Source organism: Fopius arisanus, unplaced genomic scaffold (assembly GCF_000806365.1).
Source record: "Fopius arisanus strain USDA-PBARC FA_bdor unplaced genomic scaffold, ASM80636v1 scaffold00003, whole genome shotgun sequence".
NCBI classification, from domain to species: Eukaryota; Metazoa; Arthropoda; class Insecta; order Hymenoptera; family Braconidae; genus Fopius; species Fopius arisanus.
The window spans coordinates 2,065,160-2,088,918 of NW_011887742.1; the positions used below are offsets into that span (position 1 = coordinate 2,065,160).

The 23,759-nt window shown below is 43.0% G+C and overlaps 5 protein-coding genes across 11 annotated transcripts; 2 read left to right on the forward strand and 3 right to left on the reverse strand.

Annotated features, from left to right (window-relative positions):
• The first annotated feature begins 252 nt into the window (after nucleotides 1–252).
• Nucleotides 253–8,755, forward strand: Not1 (CCR4-NOT transcription complex subunit 1). Its single transcript, XM_011310785.1, has 3 exons — nucleotides 253–527; nucleotides 773–7,806; nucleotides 8,009–8,755. The coding sequence occupies exons 1-3, from the start codon at nucleotides 426–428 to the stop codon at nucleotides 8,085–8,087; spliced, it is 7,215 nt and encodes a 2,404-aa protein (XP_011309087.1). The 5' UTR covers nucleotides 253–425; the 3' UTR covers nucleotides 8,088–8,755.
• Nucleotides 8,507–12,073, reverse strand: LOC105270069 (pyruvate dehydrogenase phosphatase regulatory subunit, mitochondrial). Of its 2 annotated transcripts, XM_011310772.1 has the most exons (3): nucleotides 11,989–12,073; nucleotides 11,810–11,898; nucleotides 8,507–11,747 (listed from the first exon to the last, which is right to left on the reverse strand). In XM_011310772.1, exons 2-3 carry the CDS (start codon nucleotides 11,823–11,825, stop codon nucleotides 9,073–9,075), a joined length of 2,691 nt encoding a protein of 896 aa, XP_011309074.1. In that variant the 5' UTR covers nucleotides 11,826–11,898; nucleotides 11,989–12,073; the 3' UTR covers nucleotides 8,507–9,072. The 2 variants fall into 2 exon arrangements, with proteins under 2 accessions (XP_011309074.1, XP_011309065.1); XM_011310763.1 differs by having other exon boundaries at nucleotides 11,810–12,045.
• Nucleotides 12,074–12,163: 90 nt separating this feature from the next.
• Nucleotides 12,164–14,011, reverse strand: LOC105270091 (cell death-inducing p53-target protein 1). 2 transcript variants are annotated; one of them, XM_011310797.1, is made up of 4 exons: nucleotides 13,864–14,011; nucleotides 13,256–13,386; nucleotides 13,020–13,176; nucleotides 12,164–12,916 (listed from the first exon to the last, which is right to left on the reverse strand). In XM_011310797.1, exons 2-4 carry the CDS (start codon nucleotides 13,371–13,373, stop codon nucleotides 12,811–12,813), a joined length of 381 nt encoding a protein of 126 aa, XP_011309099.1. In that variant the 5' UTR covers nucleotides 13,374–13,386; nucleotides 13,864–14,011; the 3' UTR covers nucleotides 12,164–12,810. The 2 variants fall into 2 exon arrangements, with proteins under 2 accessions (XP_011309099.1, XP_011309105.1); XM_011310803.1 differs by lacking the exon at nucleotides 13,864–14,011 and adding an exon at nucleotides 13,579–13,749.
• A 34-nt stretch (nucleotides 14,012–14,045) lies between these two features.
• On the forward strand, nucleotides 14,046–18,909 carry LOC105270118 (uncharacterized). 3 transcript variants are annotated; one of them, XM_011310846.1, is made up of 3 exons: nucleotides 14,046–14,121; nucleotides 14,738–17,054; nucleotides 17,466–18,909. In XM_011310846.1, the coding sequence occupies exons 1-3, from the start codon at nucleotides 14,113–14,115 to the stop codon at nucleotides 18,845–18,847; spliced, it is 3,708 nt and encodes a 1,235-aa protein (XP_011309148.1). In that variant the 5' UTR covers nucleotides 14,046–14,112; the 3' UTR covers nucleotides 18,848–18,909. The 3 variants fall into 3 exon arrangements, with proteins under 3 accessions (XP_011309148.1, XP_011309153.1, XP_011309159.1); XM_011310851.1 differs by lacking the exon at nucleotides 14,046–14,121 and adding an exon at nucleotides 14,476–14,618; XM_011310857.1 differs by lacking the exon at nucleotides 14,046–14,121 and adding an exon at nucleotides 14,476–14,618 and having other exon boundaries at nucleotides 14,748–17,054.
• Nucleotides 18,910–19,020: 111 nt separating this feature from the next.
• On the reverse strand, nucleotides 19,021–22,881 carry Stt3B (catalytic subunit 3B of the oligosaccharyltransferase complex). 3 transcript variants are annotated; one of them, XM_011310824.1, is made up of 5 exons: nucleotides 22,812–22,881; nucleotides 22,417–22,656; nucleotides 20,099–22,114; nucleotides 19,902–19,992; nucleotides 19,021–19,747 (listed from the first exon to the last, which is right to left on the reverse strand). In XM_011310824.1, the coding sequence occupies exons 2-5, from the start codon at nucleotides 22,644–22,646 to the stop codon at nucleotides 19,664–19,666; spliced, it is 2,421 nt and encodes an 806-aa protein (XP_011309126.1). In that variant the 5' UTR covers nucleotides 22,647–22,656; nucleotides 22,812–22,881; the 3' UTR covers nucleotides 19,021–19,663. The 3 variants fall into 3 exon arrangements, with proteins under 3 accessions (XP_011309126.1, XP_011309118.1, XP_011309135.1); XM_011310816.1 differs by having other exon boundaries at nucleotides 22,417–22,869; XM_011310833.1 differs by having other exon boundaries at nucleotides 19,688–19,777; nucleotides 22,417–22,869.
• Between the last annotated feature and the right edge of the window lie 878 nt (nucleotides 22,882–23,759).

A 23,759-nucleotide genomic window follows, 5' to 3' on the forward strand; every position in this document is an offset into this window, starting at 1 on the left:
AATCCCTCCAAAACTGATAATTTCAATCAAAAGCTGGATAGCGCGTGCTGGGCCGAGTGTTGCCGAGTGTGCCCGTGGAAAAAAAGTTTTTGCCTCATCCTCCGAAGAAAAAAATCCAATTGGTGACCAAATATCTCGAGTTCCTCACGTAAAAATCACAAAAAACCCATCAATCCTGGCCACCAACCACAAAATACCATCCAGAATATTTTTTCCTCTTTCACAATGTTGGGCTGAAGCGTTTGGCCATTTGTTCGCTGTGAAAACAACAATAATTATTAAAATATATTGATCCCGATGTTGGTCGTAGATTTGTGCAAATGTAGTTTTCATGCTTATGAGGAGAGAATACCGGGAGGAAAGTCGTGGATACCGAAGAAAGCTTCAACAACGTTTGAAGCTTTCGAGGTCGCATTCATGGAACTATGAACCTGGACTCGTTATCTTTTACTTTGTCACAAATAAGTTATTTGGTTGCTAATTTGAATAAGAAAAATTATCGTGGCAGTGCCGAGGAGATAACATTCGTGAGTAACAATTATATTCAACTCCCATTCTATACTTGCCAAGTAAAACGAGATAACTTGAATAATACCTCCTAAAAAAAGAACCATGAAGAAGTTTCTTATAAAAATCTCTTCATTTTTCCTGGTTGCGGAGATATTTTCGAAAGACTCGTCTTTTCACGACTTCATCGTGGATTTAATGATAATTTGATAATAGACTAATGACGATTGATTTAATACAATGAAAAATGGAATTTGCGTTGTAGCTGGTACGTTGGAAAGGTCTTGAGGCGGACAGACACTTGCTGCGCTGTTTGTTCTCTTACGTTGACTTTTCAACTGGTGAGCCACCCAGCACTAGCTCCAAGGACTATTACCAAGTGCAACTGCTGAAACAGGAGTGCAATAATCACCTGGGGAAGCCACTGCTGATATCTAACCTCACATACGCAATCGATCATCCACTGCATCAGCAGAAAACATTGACACCATCGCCAAAGTTTTTTCACAATCTTCGTCGAGTGTTGAATCTGACACTAGTTCAGCAGGTGGTCGTTACCCTGACCCTTCGTCACTCATCATCATCAGAGCTACGTCAGCTTGCCCTCGAGGATCTCCGCAAGAATCTCCCAGAGTTAATAAAAAACTATACAAACACAGAGAATCCCAGCAAGCAGCAGGAAGAGGGTCTCCACGACTCGTCCCCCGAAGTCCTCCACCTGATCCTCTCCCAGGCCCTAGATCCCAACAACAGCTTCAATCTTCCCCCGGACTCGGTGGAGAAATTCCTGAAAAATCTGCGTCGTGATTTTCCTCGAGAGCTTGTACCAGTGGTGCTAGCACCACTCATCTATCCAAACGAGGGGGAACTCTATCCCAATATCCAGAGCAATTTCGTTATGGCTGGGAGTCAGATGGACAGTAGTTCACTGGTTGAGCTCATAATGGAGTTGGGTTATGGATTTACAGCGAGTGTTGAGGAGTGCCGAGCAGCTCTGGCGAATCTTGGAGCTAGGGAGATATCACCACTGGCTGCTGCCAGAGTTCTAGCTCATATGGCGAGAACCTGCACTGGTCTTGAGGATGCTGGGGGCCTTCAGGCATTCTGGGGCAACACATCAGCCAATTCAGACTCAAACAAGGACAAATCCTCGGACGGCAGCACCACCCCTACCACCTGGAACGTCGAAGTTTTTATTCAAACCCTCAAGGATATCCAGTCAACTCTCTCCTGGAGCGAAGTAATCGTCAAACTGGATCACTTGGAGTTTCACATAAAGGATCGGCAGGGTCTGAATCTTCTCATCACAGGTCTTCGCCTGGGACTCCAGCATCAGGGTTATCCCCTGGACATGTTTCCAGTGGAGCTGTTCTACAGACACTGGGACAATATCGAGGGACAGTTCTCACTGATCCAGCAGATCCTCAAGAGTCCAGACATCTTCTGCTTCGCTGATTATCCTTATCACCAGGTAACAGTGGATGTCCTGAAGTCAATACCCGAGGGGGACAGCAAAGAGGCCAAAACCTGGAACTCTCTCAATGTCGTCGAACTTCTTCTGCACATGGCTGAGAGGGGCCTCTATGGCCCTGTCCAGGAGATATTCAAGTGGCCAATTCAACACTGCCCTGACGTTCTCATTCTCGCTCTACTCCAGATCAGTCCACCCCTAACGATTCTCAGGCAAGAGCTACTCACCACCCTCATGCCCATTTTTCTGGGAAATCATCCCAATTCAGCGGTTATTCTTCATCACGCCTGGCACGCCAATAATACCAAAATAAAAACGATTATCATGCACTCGATGGCAGAGTGGTACCTGCGAGGGGATCACGATCAGACGAGACTCTCCAGAATTTTGGACGTCGCTCAGGACTTGAAAGCACTATCGACTCTCCTGAATGCCCAATCTTTTCCCTTCATGATTGATCTCGCATGTTTAGCCTCACGAAGAGAATATCTCAAGCTGGAGAAATGGTTGACTGATAAAATTCGAGACCATGGCGAGGCTTTTGTAGCTGTGACCGTCAAGTTCCTCCAGAGGAGGTGCCCTCAGGTGATGGGGGCCGGCATGAAGGAGGATTCGAGTCTGCCGAAGGCCAGTCAACTCCCTCAGGAGACATTGACAACGATTTTAGCGTGCCTTCAGGGTTGCGCTGGCAGTGTCTCCCCGGAGTGCTCAGAAACCATAATGACGATGGTGCAGAATTGCAGTCTGATGCTGCAAAAAGGAACGATGAATAGACCTCCACCACCTGGAGTCCTTCGTCACCCAGTTCTCGACGCCTTTAATCCAGCAAAACTGGCTAATCCCCTGTTCTCATCGAAACCAGTGGATAATATTGGGAATATCAGCTCCAGTTTGGCATCAATGGGAATAGCCCCCACTTCATCCACGTTTAATCTTCCTGGCGCCCTTGGGCCCCTGGTTTCAGCCCCAGGATCACCATCACGACTGATGGGTCCCTCGCCAAATCAATTTCCAATGCTACCAATTTCCTCTCAACTTCACTCAGGCCCTGTGGGTACTCAGGGGCCCTCTGTTCTCCCAGGAGGCTCGACAATAGGTGGACTAGGTCGTTTGGTTCCCCCCACTGGCATCGAAAAAACAAGAATTCCAGACTTCTCCAATCTCTTTCCAGACGTTTCACAAAATGTTTCGAAGGAGATCGAGGACGAGGCCAACAGCTACTTCCAGAGGATTTACAATCATCCCCCTCATCCTACCCTATCCATCGACGAGGTTCTCGATATGCTGAAGAAGTTCCAGGATGCTGGAACGAAGAGAGAACGAGAGGTGTTCCATTGCATGCTGAGAAATCTTTTTGAGGAGTACAAATTCTTCCCGCAGTATCCCGACAAAGAGCTTCATATAACAGCTGAATTGTTCGGTGGAATAATCGAACGAGGACTTGTCAACAGTTACGTGACCCTTGGACTAGCCCTGAGATTTGTCCTGGATGCCCTGAGGAAGTCTGAGGGCAGTAAAATGTATTACTTCGGAGTGGTGGCCCTCGACAGGTTCAAGGGACGCCTCAAGGATTACCAGACGTATTGCGAGCACGTGAGAACGATTCAGCACTTTTCAGAATTCCCAGCCCATCTGATTGAGTACATAGAGTACGGCCTCCAGGGACAAGAGCCACCGCACAAGCCACAGGGGCCAGTACTCCCCAAGAATTTGGCGGCTCTTTTGGCGCCAGTGACAACTCAACCCCCTTACAAGACAATCACCACCACAACAATAACCACGAGCACCACACAAGTCCAGGTTAAATCCACAACGACAGCTACAACTTCATTGTCAGCTAGACCATCAATAGCCAATGCCACGAATATTGACACTCTTCTAGTTGCCACTGACAAGGAGGAGAAGATAACGTGTCCCCCTGAGACTCTTCAGGACAAAACTGCCTTCATCTTCAATAACCTGAGTCAACTGAATCTTCAACAGAAGTGCGACGAGATCAGGGAAATCGTTACCGAGGAGTACTGGCCCTGGATGGCGCAGTATCTCGTGATGAAGCGAGCCAGCATCGAGCTAAATTTTCACGCACTGTACTCCAACTTTCTGGACTGCCTCAAAGCTCCAGAGATCAATAAAATGGTCACCAGGGAGACCTTCAGAAATATCAAGGTGCTGCTGAGGAGTGACAAGGGGATTGCCAATTTCTCTGATCGTTCACTCCTGAAAAACCTGGGACACTGGCTGGGAATGCTGACTCTAGGTCGAAATAAACCAATTCTCCAGGTGGATATAGACTTGAAGAGCCTCCTCGTCGAGGCATACCACAAGGGCCAGCAGGAGCTCCTCTACGTCGTACCATTCGTCGCCAAAGTCCTGGAGAGCTGTGCCAAGAGTCGAGTGTTTCGACCCCCGAATCCCTGGACAATAGCGATAATGAATGTTCTCGCAGAGCTCCATCAAGAGCCCGATCTCAAACTCAACTTAAAATTTGAAATCGAGGTACTGTGCAAGAATTTGAGTATCGATGTGGCTGAGCTGAACCCAGCGGTTTACCTGAAGGACCCAGACAAGCTGAGAAATCTCGAGTATCAATTGTCCCAGCCAAATAAAAAAGCAGAGGCACCGACTAACCAACAGCCTCAGGCAGGCCCCATGGAGGAACTTGGGGGCTCGACACAAGCTCCAGGAACAATATCCCAGCCATCACAACCAGCTAATACAACTCCATCATTGCCCACAGGACCCCCAGAGCCGCGATTCAACTACATGGACATCAGTGTCACCAATATCTCCAACATAGCCCAACATATGACGATAAATAATCAGCTGCCACTGTTCCAGACACATCCACACCTGAAGCAATTTGTAAGACCAGCTGTAGAACGAGCAATTCAGGAATGGATTCACCCAGTGGTTGATCGTTCCATTAAAATAGCCCTGACCACCAGCGAACAAATAGTACGTAAGGATTTTGCACTGGACCCCGAAGAAGTGAGAATGCGCTCTGCTGCGAGGCACATGGTGAGAAATTTGACAGCTGGAATGGCAATGATCACCTGCAGGGATCAAATTCTCGCGTCGATCAGTACAAATCTGAAGAATGCATTTTTAACAGCGATGGGCTCGACACCCCAGCAGAAAGAAGTCGCTGAACAGGCAGCTAATGTCGTTGCTGCTGATAATATGGAGTTGGCATGCGCTTTTGTCCAGAAGACAGCTATTGAGAAGGCGATGCCTGAGATGGACAAGAGATTGTTGAATGAAATAGAGCTGAGAAAGATAGCCAGACAGGAGGGGAGAAGATATTGTGATCCTCTGGCTAAATATCAGGCTGAGAGAATGCCTGAACAAATAAGATTGAAAGCTGGAGGTGTAACACCCCAGCAAATGGCAGTCTACGAGGAATTCGCCAGGAATATTCCAGGATTTCTTCCACTATCCGAGAGAGACACTCAAGCTCTGTTTATCCCGAAACCGATAGCCGAGCCGACGGTTCAGGCGTCTTTTCCAACTAATCCAGCAGGTGTTGCTATTGCAACACCTCAGCAAGTTGCCGTCTATGCAACAGTCAACAACGATGAGATTGGCTCGATGCTGGAGAAACTCGCTGGAGAAGTTGAGCTATTGATATCTGCGATGGGACCTGCAGTACCACCTCCTCATCATGCATCACTCCACAGTCTCCTGGAGTCTGTTATCTTGACGAGAAGATCGAGAGACGCTGGGGCTGCAATGGCATTACTGAAAAAAGCTGTTGAGGGACTGCTGGATGGTCCGACAATATCCAGTGGAGTAATCGATGGGGAGATAATCCTGAGATGTCGAGAGGTGCATCTGAGAATTCTCAAGTGTCTTCAGGATCCCAGAGCCTATGGTATGCAGTGGACCAACAAACACTCCACAAGATGCCTGACAGAATGCAGAGATGAATTTAGATACAACTTTGAGGCTGTCGACTGTCTGATAAGATCTCACCTGGTGAGCTTTCCACAGTTTGATATCGCTCTGGCTCAGGCTATGGATGCAGGCAATGCCATGGCCACTGCTTTTGCAATGCAGCTTGTACAGATGTACCTCATCGATGAACGACAGACAACACACGTCACGGAGTCTGATCTCTACAACACCATTGAAATTCTCGGAAGGATGATTCAGCACCGAGCACCACCAGAAGGCATCTCTCTTTTCAGATTAACAAACCTCATCGAGTCCCTTCGAGCGAATCAGGATCCCGGGGTACTCGCTGATCGACCATCAGCCGGCCCCACCGCTCACATTCACTCTGGAATTCTCCAGGTCCGGGCCCGGGACTTTGACGATCCCCCAGGATTCATGGAGAAGACTGAGTATCTCCTCAGGGAATGGGTGCAGATGCATCACTCACCAACTCACGCACGTGATCCCACAAAAGCCTTTGGTATTTTCGTTCACCAGATGAATATCCATGGAATCCTCAAAACTGATGATCTCATCACGAGATTTTTCAAACTCAGCACTCAGATGTGTGTCGATCTGTGTTACAGAGCGCTCGCTGAGACAAACGTGGCACCATCAGTCATTAGAGCCAAATGTTTTCACTCACTCGATGCTTTTGTACGTCTAGTGGCTCTTCTTGTTAAACACTCTGGTGACACAACCAATACCCACACCAAGATCAATCTTTTGAATAAAGTCCTGGGTATCGTGGCTGGAGTTCTCCTCCAGGATCACGAGCTGAGAACAACAGACTTCCAACAGCTTCCCTACCACAGAATCTTCATAATGCTGTTTTTGGAGCTTTGTGCACCCGAGCCTGTCCTCGAGGCTGTCAATTTCCAAGTGCTCACAGCTTACTGTCACACCCTTCACATTCTGCGACCTGCCAAAGCCCCAGGTTTCTGCTACGCTTGGTTGGAACTCGTGTCCCACAGAGTCTTCATTGGCCGAATGCTGGCAATAACACCTCAGCAAAAGGGCTGGGGTCCCTACGCCCAATTGCTCATTGATCTCTTCAAGTACCTCGCACCATATCTGAGGAATGCAGAACTCGCGAAACCCGTGACTCTCCTCTATAAAGGAACACTTCGAGTTCTCCTGGTGCTGTTACACGACTTCCCAGAGTTCCTCTGCGATTATCATTATGGATTCTGCGACGTCATTCCCCCGAACTGCATTCAGATGAGGAATCTGATACTCAGTGCTTTTCCCAGGAACATGAGACTGCCTGATCCTTTCACTCCTAATTTAAAGGTGGATATGCTCCAGGAGATCGCCCATGCCCCAAGGGTATTGACGAATTTTGCATCGATGATTCAACCGTTGAGTTTCAAAAAGGAGTTGGATTCTTATCTGAAAGCCAGGGCTCCTGTCACTTTCTTGTCTGAATTGAGGAGCAATCTCCAGGTGTCCCAGGAGCCTGGCATGAGATACAATATTCTTCTGATGAATGCTCTGGTGCTGTACGTGGGAACTCAGGCAATTGCATTCATCAGGAACAAGGGACACACACCCAATATGTCGACTATTGCTCACTCAGCCCACATGGATATCTTCCAAAATCTTGCGGTTGATCTCGACACCGAGGGACGATATCTATTCCTCAATGCTATTGCTAATCAGCTGAGATATCCCAATAGTCATACGCATTATTTCAGTTGTACTCTCCTGTATTTATTCGCCGAGGCCAATACTGAAGCCATTCAGGAGCAAATAACTAGAGTTCTCTTGGAGAGACTCATTGTTAATAGACCTCATCCCTGGGGACTACTCATTACCTTCATTGAACTTATTAAGAATAGGAATTATAAGTTCTGGGATCATGAGTTCGTGCATTGCGCACCTGAAATTGAAAAGTAAGTTCTTCATGAATTTATTGTTTCTGTAATCGATTTTTTAAAATTGAATTTCGATTTTTAGTGGAAATTTCAAAAAAACTTTCAAACTTCAAAGAGATGCTTTGTTATTTTACAAATAATTTCATCATAACCGTGAAATTCATAATTAATTAGATGATCATTAATTCATGTAGTGCTGATATCAATTTTTGAATTCCAGATTATTCGAATCAGTGGCAAGATCCTGCATGGTCCAGAAACAAGTTCAGCCAACACCAGAGCCGGAGATGCCCGAGTGATAAGACGTTTTTACATTAGTTATTTTTCATTTGCACTCAATTTCCCCTTCTTTCCATGTACAGTTAAAAGAATTGGTACATAATTAATCACATGTAAAAATACTTAGGTGTATTATATTTTCTGGGGCTAAGATACATTTTCATTTCGTTTTATTTTTTTTTTTCCTTATTGTTTATTGGAATTTTGTTCCCCCGATTTTATTCGGATGAAATAATGAATCATAAAACTATCCGTTAGATCTACTTGATGAATATAGTGATCGATTAGATAAATAAGGTAATGATACAATTGATATGTTAATATTTTAATAAAAACGTCTCTGTAACTGTACAAAAAGTCTGTTAAAGATGGTATTGGTACAGATAGAGTTATAATTATCCCTGAGGGGAGTGAGTGAGCCAATGAATGAAATAGCTGATAATGGGAGCATTTTATATTGCAAGTATATTTGGGTACAAAATATCACAAAATTATAGTTGACAATACTAATCTCTACGAAGATAATGGATTACAGCGATGTATAAATAACAAAGAATGGTGTTCAATAGAGTGTACATTGATAGTGATAAAATATCATCTTATTTTTCTTTTTCTCTTATAGATTAATTGATTACTTCTGGAGGAAGTTTCATGTATTTACTTGCAATAAACTGCACAATTTACTAAATTTCGTCGATGGCAGATTGAGAGATTGACAGCTGTTGGCAGATTGAGGGTGAAAAATCCCTCGTGAATACTAGATCATCAGATTCTGTCAGATTTTCGTCAAAAATGTCAAATTCTGTTTTTAAAAAATGTATCACATACATTGGCTGTCATTTTATGATGTCCTCACAAAATCCTTGGTAAAAAAAAAGGGTTACTTTTTTTTGGAAAGGGGAATTTCATCCACGTCCCGGCCGCTTCAGCGCAAGTAATTCATAATTAAATACAATATGACAGAATCTTGATTTAATTTCCACGAGGGGTTCGTCTCGACAAAAATCATGCATTCAAATTATCTCTGGTTGCGTGATAAGAGTCTCGTTCGGTGTCTGGGAATTTAGTGGGTAGATTGGGGCTATGAAGATTGCATTTGGCATGAAATTTTATTCCAGCCACGTCGACCTCGTAATCCCCAGAGAGTACATACTCGTTAGTAACCTCCTGAGTTCTCCCAATGTCATCCAAATTCTGTACAAATCCGAGACAAACTTGAGTTCTGAAGGTGTATCCATAGCCAGTGGTGGTGGTCATACCACAGTACTTTCCATTCCTGTAGATCGGCTCACCCCCCCAGCACCAGGTGTCAAACTCAGGATCATGATCATTGAGAAGAAGTTGTACGTATTTTCGAGTTACTCCCTGCTCTCTCTGCCTGAGGAGCGCATCACGACCGATGAAATCGATATCTTTATCGAATTTAACTCGCCAGGACCTGCCACACTCCAGAGGAGTCGTGAACGTGTCAAGATCCTGTCCCCAGAATGCGTAGAATTTCTCAACTCTCAATCCCCTCGTTGCATAATACCCAGCATGATTTATTCCATATTTAGCACCGGCTTCGAGAAGTCTCGTATAAATATGAAGAGCAAATTCATTTGGAATATAAAGAACATATCCCAACTCCCCAGTGTGGGTGAGGTTCATCGTCCTGACGCCATTAGCGAGACCCACATCCAACTCCTTAAACGTGAAGAAGGGAAAACTCTTGGGGCTCAGGTCGTCATCAGTGAGTTCAGTCAATAATGACCTAGTGGCAGGGCCCATGATGCAAATTGCAGTGTAAGCTGACGTGACATCTGAAAAAGCAACAGAGCCATCGCCAGGCAGATGTCGTCTGATCCAGTGTTTGCAGCGAGTCTGCTGAATCGTTGGGGCAATCATCATGTAGTGATTGTGAGATATTCTAGCTAAACTGCAATCATTCTCGTATCCTCCCCGATGATTCTGCATTCCAGTATGAATTATACTCCCAACCGGTACATCAACATCGTTGGAGCACAGGTACTGGAGAAAATTCACGACTTCTTCACCCTTCGACCAGAGGTCGATCTTCGTGAAGGAAGAGTAATCACTCAGGCCAATTGTCTCTCTGCAAGCTGCATATTCCCTTCCCACTGGGCCGAACCACGAGGGCTTTCCAAAAGTATTGGTCGAAGCTATTTTGTACGTTTGCAGTCCATCGAGAGGGTCGACGTCGTTCTCATCCAGTTGAAACCACGAGGGCCTCTCGTACCCCATCACCTGACCAAAAACAGCACCCGCTTCCTTGAGCTTCGAGTAGATCGGTGACATCCGCAAATTTCTTCCTGTCTTGAACTCCATGTGAGGGTACTGAAGGGCGTAATGAGTGCTGGGTACCTCTCTCACTCGATCTCTCAGGAATTTTCTGTTATTGTGAAGACCAAGAAATCGTGAGACGTCAATCTCGTACATATCTAGGGACGTTGACCCATTTATTATGAGTTCAGCTGTTGCACGACCTACGCCACCAGCTGCTGACACTCCAATAGTCTTCATTCCAGCAGCGACGTAATAATTTCTAATTTCCGGTGCCTCTCCAACGATCCACTTGCAATCAGGGGAAAATGCCTCTGGACAATTGCACAATCTCTCGAGCTCAATGTCCCCGAGGGCTGGTACCCGGTGAAGAATTTGCTCTAATAGCACATGAAAGTGGTCCCAGTCCTCTGGGAGGACTCTCTCGGCGATGGTCTCAGGTATTCTTCCATCCTCGAAGGCGGGTTTGGCCAGTGGCTCAAAACCCCCAGCCAGAATTCTCCCGTTGTTCTCTCTGAAATAGACGTAGCCATCGAGATCACGAACAACTGGAGTCATCGATTCCAGTCCAGGAATGGGTTTTGTGTGGAGATAGTAGTGCTCTACTGGATGCAGTGGGACTTTCACGTGGGGATGACTTAATTTACCAACATTCCTCGCCCAGAATCCAGCGCAATTGACGAAGTGCTGGCATTTGACGGTGCCTTTTGATGTCTGGACCCCATCGACTCTTCCATCTGTGGTATCAACTCTTGTTATTCGACAGTTCTCGAATACTTGCACCCCCTGTCTCTGAGCTTCTTTGATCAACGTCAAACAGGTTTGATAGGGATCCGCTACACCATCCCCTGGAATCCATATTCCACCCACCAGGTCGTCGACTTGAATGAGGGGACAGAGCTCCTGGGCTTCCTCTGGAGTCACCAAGTGACACTCGATGTCTCTCGATACAGACTGGGCCTTCATCCTCCTGAAGACTGTCATCCTGTCTCTCGTTCGGGCTAGAGACAGACTCCCACACTGTTTCCAGCCAGTTGGCAGCCCCTTCTCCTCCAGGTCCTTGTACAGGGCAATACTGTCCTGGGTTAATTTCACTTGTGCTAAACTCGGCTTGAAGGCACCCACCAGTCCTGATGCATGCCACGTCGTTCCCTCGCCCGTTCGTCCACTTTCTAAGATTATTGTTCGTGAACCCCAGCCCATCACAGCGAGATGGTAAGCAACAGCTGCACCCATTACCCCACCTCCACATATCACCACTTGAGATTCCTCAGGGAGTCCAGGGTCACTTGATGATCCAACACCTCTCAACTGACATCTCAATATCTCACGGGCTGATTTCACCAGTCCCAGGGGGAATGACAGCCTCTCCAGGTGATTCGCTGATCTCCACATTTCTGTATCACGAAATTCAGATTGAATTTTAATTCTTTCTGAAAGTCCATTTATTGGAACTGACCTTTGAGGTTATTCATCACAGGTATCACAGCCCCAGGCAATAATGTCACATTCTTTCCATTTTATTATTGTCATTCGGTGAAACAATAACTAGAAGTTAATGGAAATTTTATGAGGAAATCAATTTGGGGATTTCAGTGTGGGAGAAATGGTGGGGAAGGATTGAATTGTTTCACGTACCGTAGGTCTGCCATCGTCTGCTCCATCTGAATGTTTTGATGGGTTTTGATAGTCATGTGTAATAATTATTCCCCTGTGCAGGTAAAATAATGAATCAAGGACCCGGATCACATCAATGAATGAAAATAAAAGGAGAAAAAAAAAGAAATAAAAAAGAAAAAAACTGGAATTCATGTTATTTACACATAATCAAAAATTTATTACACTCCATCAATTCGAAATACTCGATATAAATACTTCTTATTTGTGTTAACACATTAATGAAAACAATTGATAAAGCGCATTGATTGTCTGCGTAGATACAATGTGAAAATAAACCCCGAGTTCGTGGTATAATAATTAATGAATTAAATATCGTTCGTCGTTGAAGATCTTCAAGATCTCGTTCACCTCCTAGAGAGGAAAAATCCTTCCAAAATTCCCCTGTCATACATCAATTAGTCAATTGACAAAGGCACTGAGATTCTTCAATTATCTATTCCATAATTTTGTTCCAACTGAACAATAGCGTCTTAATAAAAAAAAATTGTATAAATAAATCTTCCAGACTTCGTATTACAATTTTTTTTTTTGAGTTATAATATGATCTCCGAGTAACTTTCCTCCTCAAAAATCCCTGATATGGCCTTTGGGACGGTTAACAGCTGCACAAGTGAAACAATTACCTGTCAATAAATTTAATCTCTAACTACTCATTAATTAAAATAGTTGCGGTATTCGAATTGTGTCAAGAGTTGCTGCTTGTTGTGGAAGATACTACAGTGGTAGTGTTGTGGCTTTACTCTTGTGCATTCCGTGAGAAATTGGGCCTTTAAAATTACTCTATCTCGCGTGCTTTCCTAGGTACGCCTTGCAGTTGGGACAGGTGTGGTGGATGTCCATGCATTCGTCAATGCAACAGGGAATCAGACAGCAACCGAAAAAACATCTAGAGAAAAAATCCATAATAAATACAAGATAAAAATGTTGAAACTGATTATTCCCATTTCCTCTCTTTATCACTGACTCTCGTAATCGAATTAATTTCGTACCCGAGCAATGCAATGACAACACCTGAGACGTATGCAATCATTCCAGGCTCTGATTTCGTAGCTGTTTCAATCTCGACGTGACAGTGGGGACAGATAGTGTGGGTGGGCCCAGATCCCAATGGCACTATTGTCGTCACGATGGGAGGTCCCTGAGCATCTGATTAAATTAATAATTATTGTGACATGTTTTATCGATTTAATGCGGATTAATGTCGAGAGAGAGGTGAAATAATTACATGTTGGTGCTGGAGTGTATGGGCTGGCAGGTAGAACACCTCCTACACTCTGGAAGTAGCTCGGTGGTGCTGATGGTGGGGGCTGATCATAGGAAGGTGGTGGCCCATTTTTGTTCATGATGATGAGTTAACTGCAATAAATTAAATCAAATCCTTTTCTTCACAATCTCTCAAACTGGAGAATTATCGAATTTCATGAATGAGAAAATGCAAATAATTTATCAGAACCGAAATAATAATAATTATCTGTGGAATGAATTAATTGATTAATCGATATAATTGATAATTAATTGAAAATTGTTTTTGTAAAAATGGCTCAGTACCATAATTCCCATGGGAAATTAATGAAAGCTTCTTCGCCGAGAGAAAGAGAAACAAATGAGACACTTTAATTATTGCGAATTCTAGGTGAAAAGTGACGCGATTTCCGTAAATACCCACGGCCCAATTACGACATAAATACGCCATATGAATGAGGGAATTGCCTGGGAATTGCCATGAGAACTAGAAAGACCTTGAGAAATAAATTTGAGCATGAACCATCGCTTATTTATAGTAATAAACTCCCCTCTGATTATTGAACATATGATTATTGAAGGACGACTCACCTGGGGGAATTTTCCGCGTTAATATTTCCACTGAAAAATCGAACAAGCGAGTGTAAATTTTTTGTTGTTCAGTGACGCGGAGATATCCGCATGTGTTGTCTCACAAAAATACACAAAAGTCTCGTCTCGAGACTCTGGATCAGCATGGGGTACCCGTCAAGGAAAATCGGCCCTAATCTCATCATCGAGTGCATCCGGCGATCTTCGGGGATCTTCGAGTGACGCGGAAAGAGAGAGTGACAGTTGTTTATGCAAATTGTACTTATTAAAAACTCTCGTTTTCCTCGGCTTTCATGCATCCTAGAGCGAAGAGCCCTTATTTGTGATCTCTGTGTTTTTTTTTTAATTTTTCGAAAAATATTTGTCCTAGCCATCTAAATTCAACTGCATGGAATTCCTCAGGCAATTTACGATTTTTTATTTACAGAAAAAAATTTTTAAAAGGATTACTCACTATTTTTATTTACATAATATTTAATCTGTTATTGGAATTAGATAATTAATGACCTGGACATATCGCAGGGAAAGGAATAAAAAAATGAAATAAAAATCGTCACCTAGGCTTTTTTTTTCAAAAGCCACGCTTTTGCCACCAGTGGGCAGCACTATTTTGTATTCATAAATATAACTGTAAACATATACCAACAAGAATCATTCATCGAATATTTTGCATAATTGCTCTTCAAAAATTATTGACACAATGAATTAAATACCAATATATCTCTTAATTAATCATAATTCCGATAAAACACGAGGTGAGAGCATGAAAATTTTATTGGAATTGAATTGACTTGATAACCTACCGAAGAATAGTCCCGCCACTTTGTCCATCAGTGCGATTACAATGTAATTAACATATCCCTAATTATCACAGATTATTCCAGAGGCTGTCCCTGCAAAAATGTTCGCAAAGCCGATGAGAACCTACCAGAGAAAGCCTGTGAATTCTTGGTCTAGAATTCCCGCAGCCATTCCCACTCGTTCCATTCCCCTGCACTTCTTCTCGGACTCCGAAGACGAGGAAAATGACAAACAGGAAGAGCCCCTGGACGATACCTTCGACAGACTGAGAAAAACGGCAAAACCAGTGGAGGCAGTTGTCTCGTCTCAAAACAATGACTCAACAAATTTTTACTCCACCAGCAGCTCTGACTCCAGTGAACTGGAAGTCATCCCCATTCCTCAGGCTAGTCTTCCGGTTAAACGTGGGAGAAAAAGAAAAACCACGGAAAAATCCACAAAAGCCAGTAAAAATCCTCAGAATTCTCTCTCAAATCAGAAAGTAACGAGAAGAATCAGAGGAGCTAAGGATAATGCAGGACGTCCCGTCAATTCTCAAGTTGTAGATCAAAAGAGAAAAGAGAAACAACAAGTCAAGTCGAGAAATAGAAAAAAGAGAACTTCTCCATCACGACAAAAACATTTTGATAAAAATGAGGAGAACGACCTTGTGGATGACAGTGTAATCCCACCAGTTGTTGAAATCTCAGATAAAAGACCAGATTCCAACAGAAGAGGAGGCAAAAATATTGAGTCAATTCAACGAAACGAAATTTCTCTGCACTCATCATCAGATGCAACGAGCGACTGCTGGGTGAGCTTACACAGATTAAAGCTGGCAAACATCCTGAGGGAAAAAAATCCTGGGAATCATTCCGAATCTCCGAATTCTCAGAAAAGTTCGGTCAGTGTTCTAGTCAGTTTATTATCTGAGGATGAGTTGAATGAAGAAAAAGAGAATAAATTCGACGAAGAGAAAACAAAAGGCAAAAGAAATTTGAAATCTCGAATCGAATCGCTAAGTTTATTCTCCACTGATGAGAGTTTGAATCCGAATGATTCTGTGAAGAAATACGAGAAAGAGGTGACGGATGATTCATTATCTCTCATGAAAGAGGAAATTATTGAGAAAACTCTTGAAACGAAGAGAAAACCCTCGAGTGCCAACGAGGGACGATCGTCTACCAGTTCCGTCTCAATCTTGGATAATTGTTCAGTAGTTCTTCAACGTTATGACAAACTGGGAAAATCCAGGAACTCCAATATCAATCAAACTCTCTGGAGCAGCACTCCAGTGGTCTCCAGGATCAGACAGAAAGGGGCTAGATTGCAGTTGTCTCCCATTCCAGTTCCCTCTTCTGGGATTAATCCGCGGAATAATCAATTGGCACCGAGAGGAAATCAATTACAAGAGCAGGAGAACAGGGGGAAGGAAAATATCGAGACTGATCCCTTAGGGGTGGCGATTAAATTACCCAAGAGCAATTCCGTTTCGATAATTGATGAGGACACTGAAGAGGAGCACGTGTCGACTGCTTCAGATATTATTCTGACTAGAATAGTTGATAATTCTCTCAAGCAGAAGATCGAGCAACAACTGTTCTCTTCGGTACCCAGTATTAAAGATAGTATTGATGGATCCACGGGGGTTGAGCCCTCGATTATTTCAGGAGAATGTCAGGAAGACAAATTGAAATCATCTGTAAATACAATGGCAGTTTCGAATTCTTCTGGAGAAATTTGCTCTCCACTCTCCGATAAGGTCGAGGGGAGGGTGGATACGTCGTCTTCAGGGACAATGTCTCCACTGATGTTTGAGGATAGTGGCGAGGATAAAAGAGAGGGTGACACTTCTGGAATTCATGATTCAACAGCTGGGGGAATTGAAGACGAGGGGCAGCCGATGGGGAAGACGTCGGGGGTTGATCTCTCGTCGCATTTGTTTTCAACTGATTCAATTAATGATCAAGGTGACGAGGAAAATAATGGGGAGATAATGATTGAAGAGCCAAATGATTCTTCTGGTGTTGGTGAAAAGAAAAGAGAGTCGACGATGATGGGACAATTGCCAGAAGCCCTGACTCGGTTACCCGATTCTGTTCGGGTGTCAGACAGACGTCACAAATATCGTGACCGAGATAATAGACTGAGTGCAATATCTGAGAATACTGTTAAGAGATTGTCAGAAGGGGTTGAAGGTCCTGTGGAGAATGATGAGGATGGGGATGAGGGTGAAGTGAGTGGTGGACGTGAAGTTAAGTCTGTCTTCCTAAAGCCTGGGAAGTCCTGGGCCCGATCGCTCTCTATTTTGAATCATTTACGAAAAGAGGAGGACCTCGAGGCCATGGCTGCTGGAAAAGGAAAGAACTGGCGACAAAGTGTAGCTAATCTCCTGAATATGCAGAGCCAAGGTAATGTGCAATGAATTGCTAAATTTTCTTTTGGAAATTCTCCCTGAATTAAAAAAATTTCTTTTTATTCAAAAAACGATAAAAAACGCAATTTTCCTCTGCGAGGAGTGAATAAATGATTTCCATACAATCGACCTCAGTCTTTGTTTTGAATAAATAAATAAATAAAAACACGCATGAAGTGGCACGGGAGATAAAACCGAGTGTCAATTGATAAACATGAATTCATTAGGTTAATCGGGACAAATAAATTCGAAATTCATTAGAAAAATACTCCGAGGCCCAATTGAAGGATTTTTCACGGTTCAGCCAATGGGTCTGTACTCAGTATTAAAATTTATTAGAGTAGATATGTAATTGAATGTCGGTGAAGTAAAATGAAAATGATTTGAAATTATTTTGTCTTACTAGGCATAATCCAAAGCTGCATATCGAATAATGCGGACGACAAGATTCAGACGTGTGTCTCCAGTGCCATTTCTGGACCTCCAGAGAGGAAATGGTCGGCGAATGGATTATCCTCTCAGCCCTCGAGTCCAGGGAGATTCATTCGGAGGGTGTCGATCCGCGTCGTGCCCGATAATAGGGGCAACACCAGGATCTCTGAAAAAATACAGGATTCATCGTTCCTTGAGGCTTATGGGATCACCACTGGAAAAGATCGACAGACGCTTGTGCAGAAACCGATCCAATCGGTGAGAAAATCGAATTATAATTTCCGAAGTAGCACGAATAATTTACAAGTTCCTGAGCCAACAATTGCCAGGAACGTCGTCTTGGAACGTTGCAACCAGATGGATAGCTGTCCATTTTCTCAAATGTACCCTGAGGAATACTTGGACAACTGTCGAAAAATCGGGGAAGGTGTCTACGGTGAGGTATTTCTCTTCGACAACGGCAAGGAAAGATCTGTCATCAAAATAATCCCAATAGAGGGCTCAGACCTCGTCAACGGGGAGCCCCAGAAGAAATTCGACGAGATATTATCTGAGATTATAATTGCCAAGGAGCTGCACGATCTGAGGGTGAATAAAATTAATAGGACTGACGGTTTTGTAGAGGTGAAGAATATCCGTTGCCTCCGGGGGAGGTATCCAGATAAATTGGTGAATCTCTGGGAAATGTACGACGAGGAGAAGAATTCTGAAAATGACTGTCCCAGTATGTTCAAGGACGATCAGCTGTACATTGCCCTCGAGCTTGGCGATGGTGGAAAGGATTTAGAGGCGTTTATCTTTCAAAATGCGAGTGAAGCTTTCTCATCGTTTATTCAGACTGCCCTGACCCTGGCTGTTGCTGAAAAATCCATGGACTTTGAGCACCGGGACCTCCACTGGGGGAACATCCTCATATCACGAACGAACGATAAACTCGCGAGCTACAAATTAAATACCGAAGAAATCACATTCCCCTGTCAAGGGATTAAAGTCTCGATCATCGATTTTACATTCTCTCGGATGTCTTACGAGGGATGCTGTATATTCAATGATCTAGCACTCGATCCATCACTCTTCACTGCTGTTGGAGATTATCAGTTCGAGATCTACAGGCTCATGAGGGCACAGGTGAAGAACACCTGGCAGGTCTTCCAGCCCTACACCAATCTACTCTGGCTCCACTACTTGATCGATAAAATGATTACTGTAGTTCGATACAAGAGAACTGGAAGCAAAATCCATCAGAATCATATTTCGAAGTTCCAGGAGTTGAAAAAAGTTATTTTGGATTATGACAGTGCCTTCGACTTTGTTTATAATTGTCAAATTGTCAAGGACGCATTGAAAATTCGGTGACTCGCAGAGACTAGATGAATAAATTTGCGCTAATGAGAAAAATTTTCGTGGATTCTAAGACTTGGTGATTATTATTGATAATTTTTGGAAATTTTTGGAAAATTTTGAATTTTCAAATTTCAGTGAATACCTCTTCTCTTGGAGATGGAATAAATCATAGTTCTAGGGAAGAATAATAACCCAAATATTTATTTTCCATTTACTGTGAATATTTATCCTTTAACAATGCTCCTAAACAACAAATCCGTGTAAACAATTCACATTTTTTACTTTAAAATTGGGCACGCAAAAGTCGGAATAATTTCCAACAACACACGCGTTTTAAAGAATTCGTAGAAAACCTTTCACGCTTCTCAAATAAAAATCCACGTGATTTCTAATAGAATTCAATAGAAATTTTAATTAAGATTTCTATTAGAAACACCAACGCGAAAACCGTGAGGTTTTTCCATCGAATCATTCAATACGTGCAAACGAAAAAAAAAAAATGGATTACTGTAGTTTTTAATGTGTCGATGCTACACGATGAGAAGATTATTCATAAAGTGATGGTGTTGAAATGAACTGGATAATTACAAATGGTATAAACTACACCTCAGCATCCACTAATTTGAGAAATGTTCGATTAATTCCATCCACATTATCCTTCTCATCCTCACAGGTAGCATTTAAATCGGGGGGACGGTGGTTTTCTTTATTACAAAAAACACTTGATGTATTTTACTCATTACGGTCTAATTTACCTCTTCTCTTTGAAAAATCGAATTTATTTTGTCTCTCGAAGTAATCAGATGAATCACGTAATATGTACATGCTTTATGCTGTTGATCTTCTCTGTGGCTTCTGTCCCTTGACGACTGACGGCTTACCCTTGATGAAGCCCTTCCTGCGCTTTGCCGTCTGAAACAATCAGTGACGCACCCCCCAGAACTATTAACAACGTTTGCATACAAATCTGTCTCTTAAAAATAAAATAAATATAAACGATACGAAAGGGACGAAAAAATAACTCGTCCCTTTTTTTTTCAATCGCTGATTAATCAGTAATACAAACCTTTTTACTATGATAACTGCTACTTGGCCGAGCAATTGTGCGCTCGGACAGTGGAATACGAGGGCGATTGAATTCGTCAGGCTTTTTCACCCTGAAACACGAAAATTTTTATTTAAAACTCATTCATAATAATAAAGAACTTGCCCAGCGATCAGGCAAAAAAAAATTCTTTGAATCCCAATAAAAAAAAACCTCACCTATAAATTCTAACGAGCCAGTGTTCCGTAGTGTAGGCCTCTTCCAGGTACGTAAGTTTGAAATTTTTATTTCCTATCTCAGCATTCCTAGTACGATCATAACCCGCAGGTGATCTATAATCAATGGCAACTTCTCCAAATCGATAATAACTCAACTTATACATGAGAGAATTGAGTAAAGTGGGTGATCCCTGTGAATCGACCCTGAATTCTCCCCTCTCGGTGAAATAATCGCTCTCCCGAATGTCCTGTGGATGTTCCCCCTCAGCGATCCTGACCATCCAGAGGAATTTATTGATATCATCCCCAGAATATCCAATCATTCCCCCAAAGATGACGAGCACGTAGTCAACATCAAGAGAAGTCATAATATCATATGCTTTGTCCTCAGTGGAGCTCATGGCCTTGCCTACGAGAGCAATATGTGAATTATTCCAAGTGTTATTATCGACTAGAGTCGTTCTATTGGCCATTCCAGCGATCTGATACCCATAATCCCACCAGCTCATCACCCTGGCATCACTATGGGTGTTCTGTGCTAACCAGTAATAAGCCTCTCTGAAATCATCGAGAATACTCCTGCCACCATCATTGCTGTATGATGCCAGGACAATAGAGGGACTGGAATAGGCATTGCTGGTTACCCAGGTGCAGTGAACAGTGAACATCATGAGGAGCATGAGAATTCCAATGACAACTCCATTCCTGAGATTTGCCCCGAGTCCATCGCCATTGCCCTTGGGCCTCTCGTGCTTCATTCTCCTCAATTTTCCAGCTTTATCATAGAGTCCTCTTCCAGGACTCCTCTCTCTTTCTGCTTCACTCTCATCCTCGCTGCTCTCTCCTCCATCCCTGTCACTGCTCTCTCGATCTTCCTCTTTGAAATAGAGCTCGAGGAGTCCACTGAAGGCAACACTAGCCAGCATACACACGACTGGAGTCAGTGTCAGCATCAATCTCACCATTACACCAGCAAAGTAGACAGCACTGAGGGCATAGAGAATGATGAAGACCCTTTCGTCGTTTATTCTCTTGATGCAGTACCAGAGACCCACTGGGAACGTTGTCACCAGGATGTGGAGATCGAAGAAGAAGCTGAACCAGGTGGTTGGCTGGTGCTCAGACACCGAGGCTATTATTGGAATGTGAATTTTTGCATAACCAGTGTCCCAGAGACTGTAGAATCTACCACTCCAGGGGGCCACGACACCAGCATACGTCAGAGATATCAGGGCTAGCAGAAGGATAACAGCTGTTGCTGCTACTATTCCACCGAAGTATTTCATCTCTGATTTAGTGAGAACTGTTCGAAGATACCTCAGGGTTGCTATGAAGATGAGCAGTCCGAAGACACCACCCGCCGCCATGTGCTCAGACGTTCTGATCGGTTGAAAACCTACGAAGGGTATCTGCATGCTGAGTAACAGCCCCAGGATGTAGAATGTCGTGTAGCTGACGAATAATCTATTGCTGTAACGATTCATGATGAGAAGTATAAAAACGTGGAATGGAATGAGATTGATGATGAAGACGTATCCTCCCCAGGCTGATACCATGTAGAAATAGGACAGGGCTGTCATAGCAGCCCAGAATATCGAGCCTGACTTAACGGATTTAACCCAGAGATAGTACGTGAATTGCAGAGCAAAAATGGCTATTCCCTCGTTGTCGTAACTACCAGCAACTGAACGGGATATGTAACCTGGTACAATAGCTATGAAACACGCTGCAAATAGTCCAGCTCCAGCACTCCATAATTCTTTAGTCAGGAGATACGTGGATATTGCTGTTAGGCCACTGAAGACTGGCGCCAGAAAGACACATATATCTCTTATGTGGACTGGAATGTTGAGTGAATGCAAAATGTAGTGGATCGAACCCGATGTTATCATCAGCCCCGGGTACACTGTACCACCGACTATACGCCCCAGGGGATACCATGCACGCTCGTCAAACCAATTTAAAAAATTGTAGAAACCATGCTGCACCATGTAGGCTGTTGCCCTGTAGTTGAACCTGAATCGTCAAATCAAGAATTAATAAAAAAAAAAAACAATTGCCGGATTTTAAACTTTAAATATATTTGAATTTACTGAAGGGGATGTAAGGGGGGGAGGTAAGGGGATTGTTGTAAGGACCTTTTTTGTAGCTCTTCATCTGCTGCAGAAAAAAGGTCCTGAGGACAATTTCGATTTGTTCGTCAGGTTCAGAGATTTTCGTTGGAAACATGAATGAGACGAAATGGAGTCCATGATTTTTTCTTATTTTATTGGGATTTGTGTTGGTTTTAATGAACCATAAGGCCCTATTATCCTTACCATGGGTCAAACTCATGGATGATACTCTCAAATCGTATGACTGCGAATAATCGCGATGCAAATCCCGATATCCACGCCAACAGGAGTACAGTAAAAGTAATGAGTGAAATCAAACCAGCAGCATTGGTCAACGTGGACGACTTCATCTGTTTAGATGTTGGCTTTTTATCAGGAAACATGACCTTCTTAGCTGCCTGAACATTACCACCACCCGGTTTTCCCCGCATCATGATTCAATTCCTTCAGGAAGATGAAAATTACAATGATTTGTTTATTTAACGTTGCGATGTCGTTGGACGATCATTTGCTGAATATTTGTCGATTCTCAGTCATTTATGGAGTGAGAAATGGTTTTGATGGACACGTAGGTAATTTTTATCTATGTTAAAACGCACCACTGAGCACTGTCGATGTACCGAACCAACCCGACACCGACCAGCCGCCTCCAGCTAGGCTAGGACACGTCAAAAGCCGGGTACAGGGAATCCAATCGCTTCGTAACAAATCCCCAGACCCTAGAGACTTTTACTTATCAGTCATTGTTACCCAACAGGCGGGAAAATTCAATAATGGCAACAGGTCATTCAATCCTTGTGGAATTTCAAATGGAAGAAATTATTCAATATTTTGAAGATATACTACTAATGAAATTATATTTTTATAATAAGCGCGTTGTTTACTGGATAATGTGCTTGGCTAGCACGCCTACGGCTGGGGTTCGATCCCGCCAGCATTCATTTTTTTTTTTCAAAATAATTTTAATTTTTTTTTTGTAAATGGCTAATCAATGAAAATACCGTTTAAAAACTGAATATTTGAAAATCGAAAAGATATCCAGTGAAATTGCAAAATTAGCAATTTTTTAAAACGATACTTTTGCAATATATATACTCCTAATGAAATTTTTATATTGTAATTATGCGTTATCCTAGCGGTAACGTGCTTGGCTAGCACGCCGACGGCCGGGGTTCGATCCCGCCAACATTCATTTTTTTTTTTAAATAATTCCTATTTTCTTTTTGTAAATGACTAATCATTCGAAATATTGTTTAAAAATTGAGTACCTCCTCGACGTTCATGTTCCCCTGATACTTTTTCAAAACTTTCGAAAAATTTTAAATTTCAAGTTTTAAAATGTAGAATTTTCACGCCCAGTGAAATACAGACCGTCGGTAATGCGATAAGTATAGAAATTGAAAAATTCGAAATTTTTGAAAAAGTATCAGGAGAACATGACAATCGAGGAGCTATTCACTGAAATTTTCACTGAAAGTGAAAAATTCGAAATTTTTGTAAAAGTATCAGGGGAACATGACAATCGAGGAGCTCGTCACTGAAATTTT

Bases quoted from the DNA above. Each gene is read 5' to 3' on its own strand.
- Not1 (XM_011310785.1), top strand. From the start codon at position 426: ATGAACCTGGACTCGTTATCTTTTACTTTGTCACAAATAAGTTATTTG. The intron at 528-772 runs GTGAGTAACAAT...TTTGCGTTGTAG, and splicing joins GTGCCGAGGAGATAACATTC to CTGGTACGTTGGAAAGGTCT. The intron at 7,807-8,008 runs GTAAGTTCTTCA...TTTGAATTCCAG, and splicing joins TGCGCACCTGAAATTGAAAA to ATTATTCGAATCAGTGGCAA.
- LOC105270091 (XM_011310797.1), bottom strand. From the start codon at position 13,373: ATGAACAAAAATGGGCCACCACCTTCCTATGATCAGCCCCCACCATCA. The intron at 13,177-13,255 runs GTAATTATTTCA...TAATTTAATCAG, and splicing joins ATACACTCCAGCACCAACAT to ATGCTCAGGGACCTCCCATC. The intron at 12,917-13,019 runs GTACGAAATTAA...TTTTTTCTCTAG, and splicing joins GTTGTCATTGCATTGCTCGG to ATGTTTTTTCGGTTGCTGTC.
- LOC105270118 (XM_011310846.1), top strand. The intron at 17,055-17,465 runs GTAATGTGCAAT...TTGTCTTACTAG, and splicing joins CCTGAATATGCAGAGCCAAG to GCATAATCCAAAGCTGCATA.
- Stt3B (XM_011310824.1), bottom strand. From the start codon at position 22,646: ATGATGCGGGGAAAACCGGGTGGTGGTAATGTTCAGGCAGCTAAGAAG. The intron at 22,115-22,416 runs GTAAGGATAATA...TTGACGATTCAG, and splicing joins ATCCATGAGTTTGACCCATG to GTTCAACTACAGGGCAACAG. The intron at 19,993-20,098 runs GTGAGGTTTTTT...TTCGTGTTTCAG, and splicing joins TGGCTCGTTAGAATTTATAG to GGTGAAAAAGCCTGACGAAT.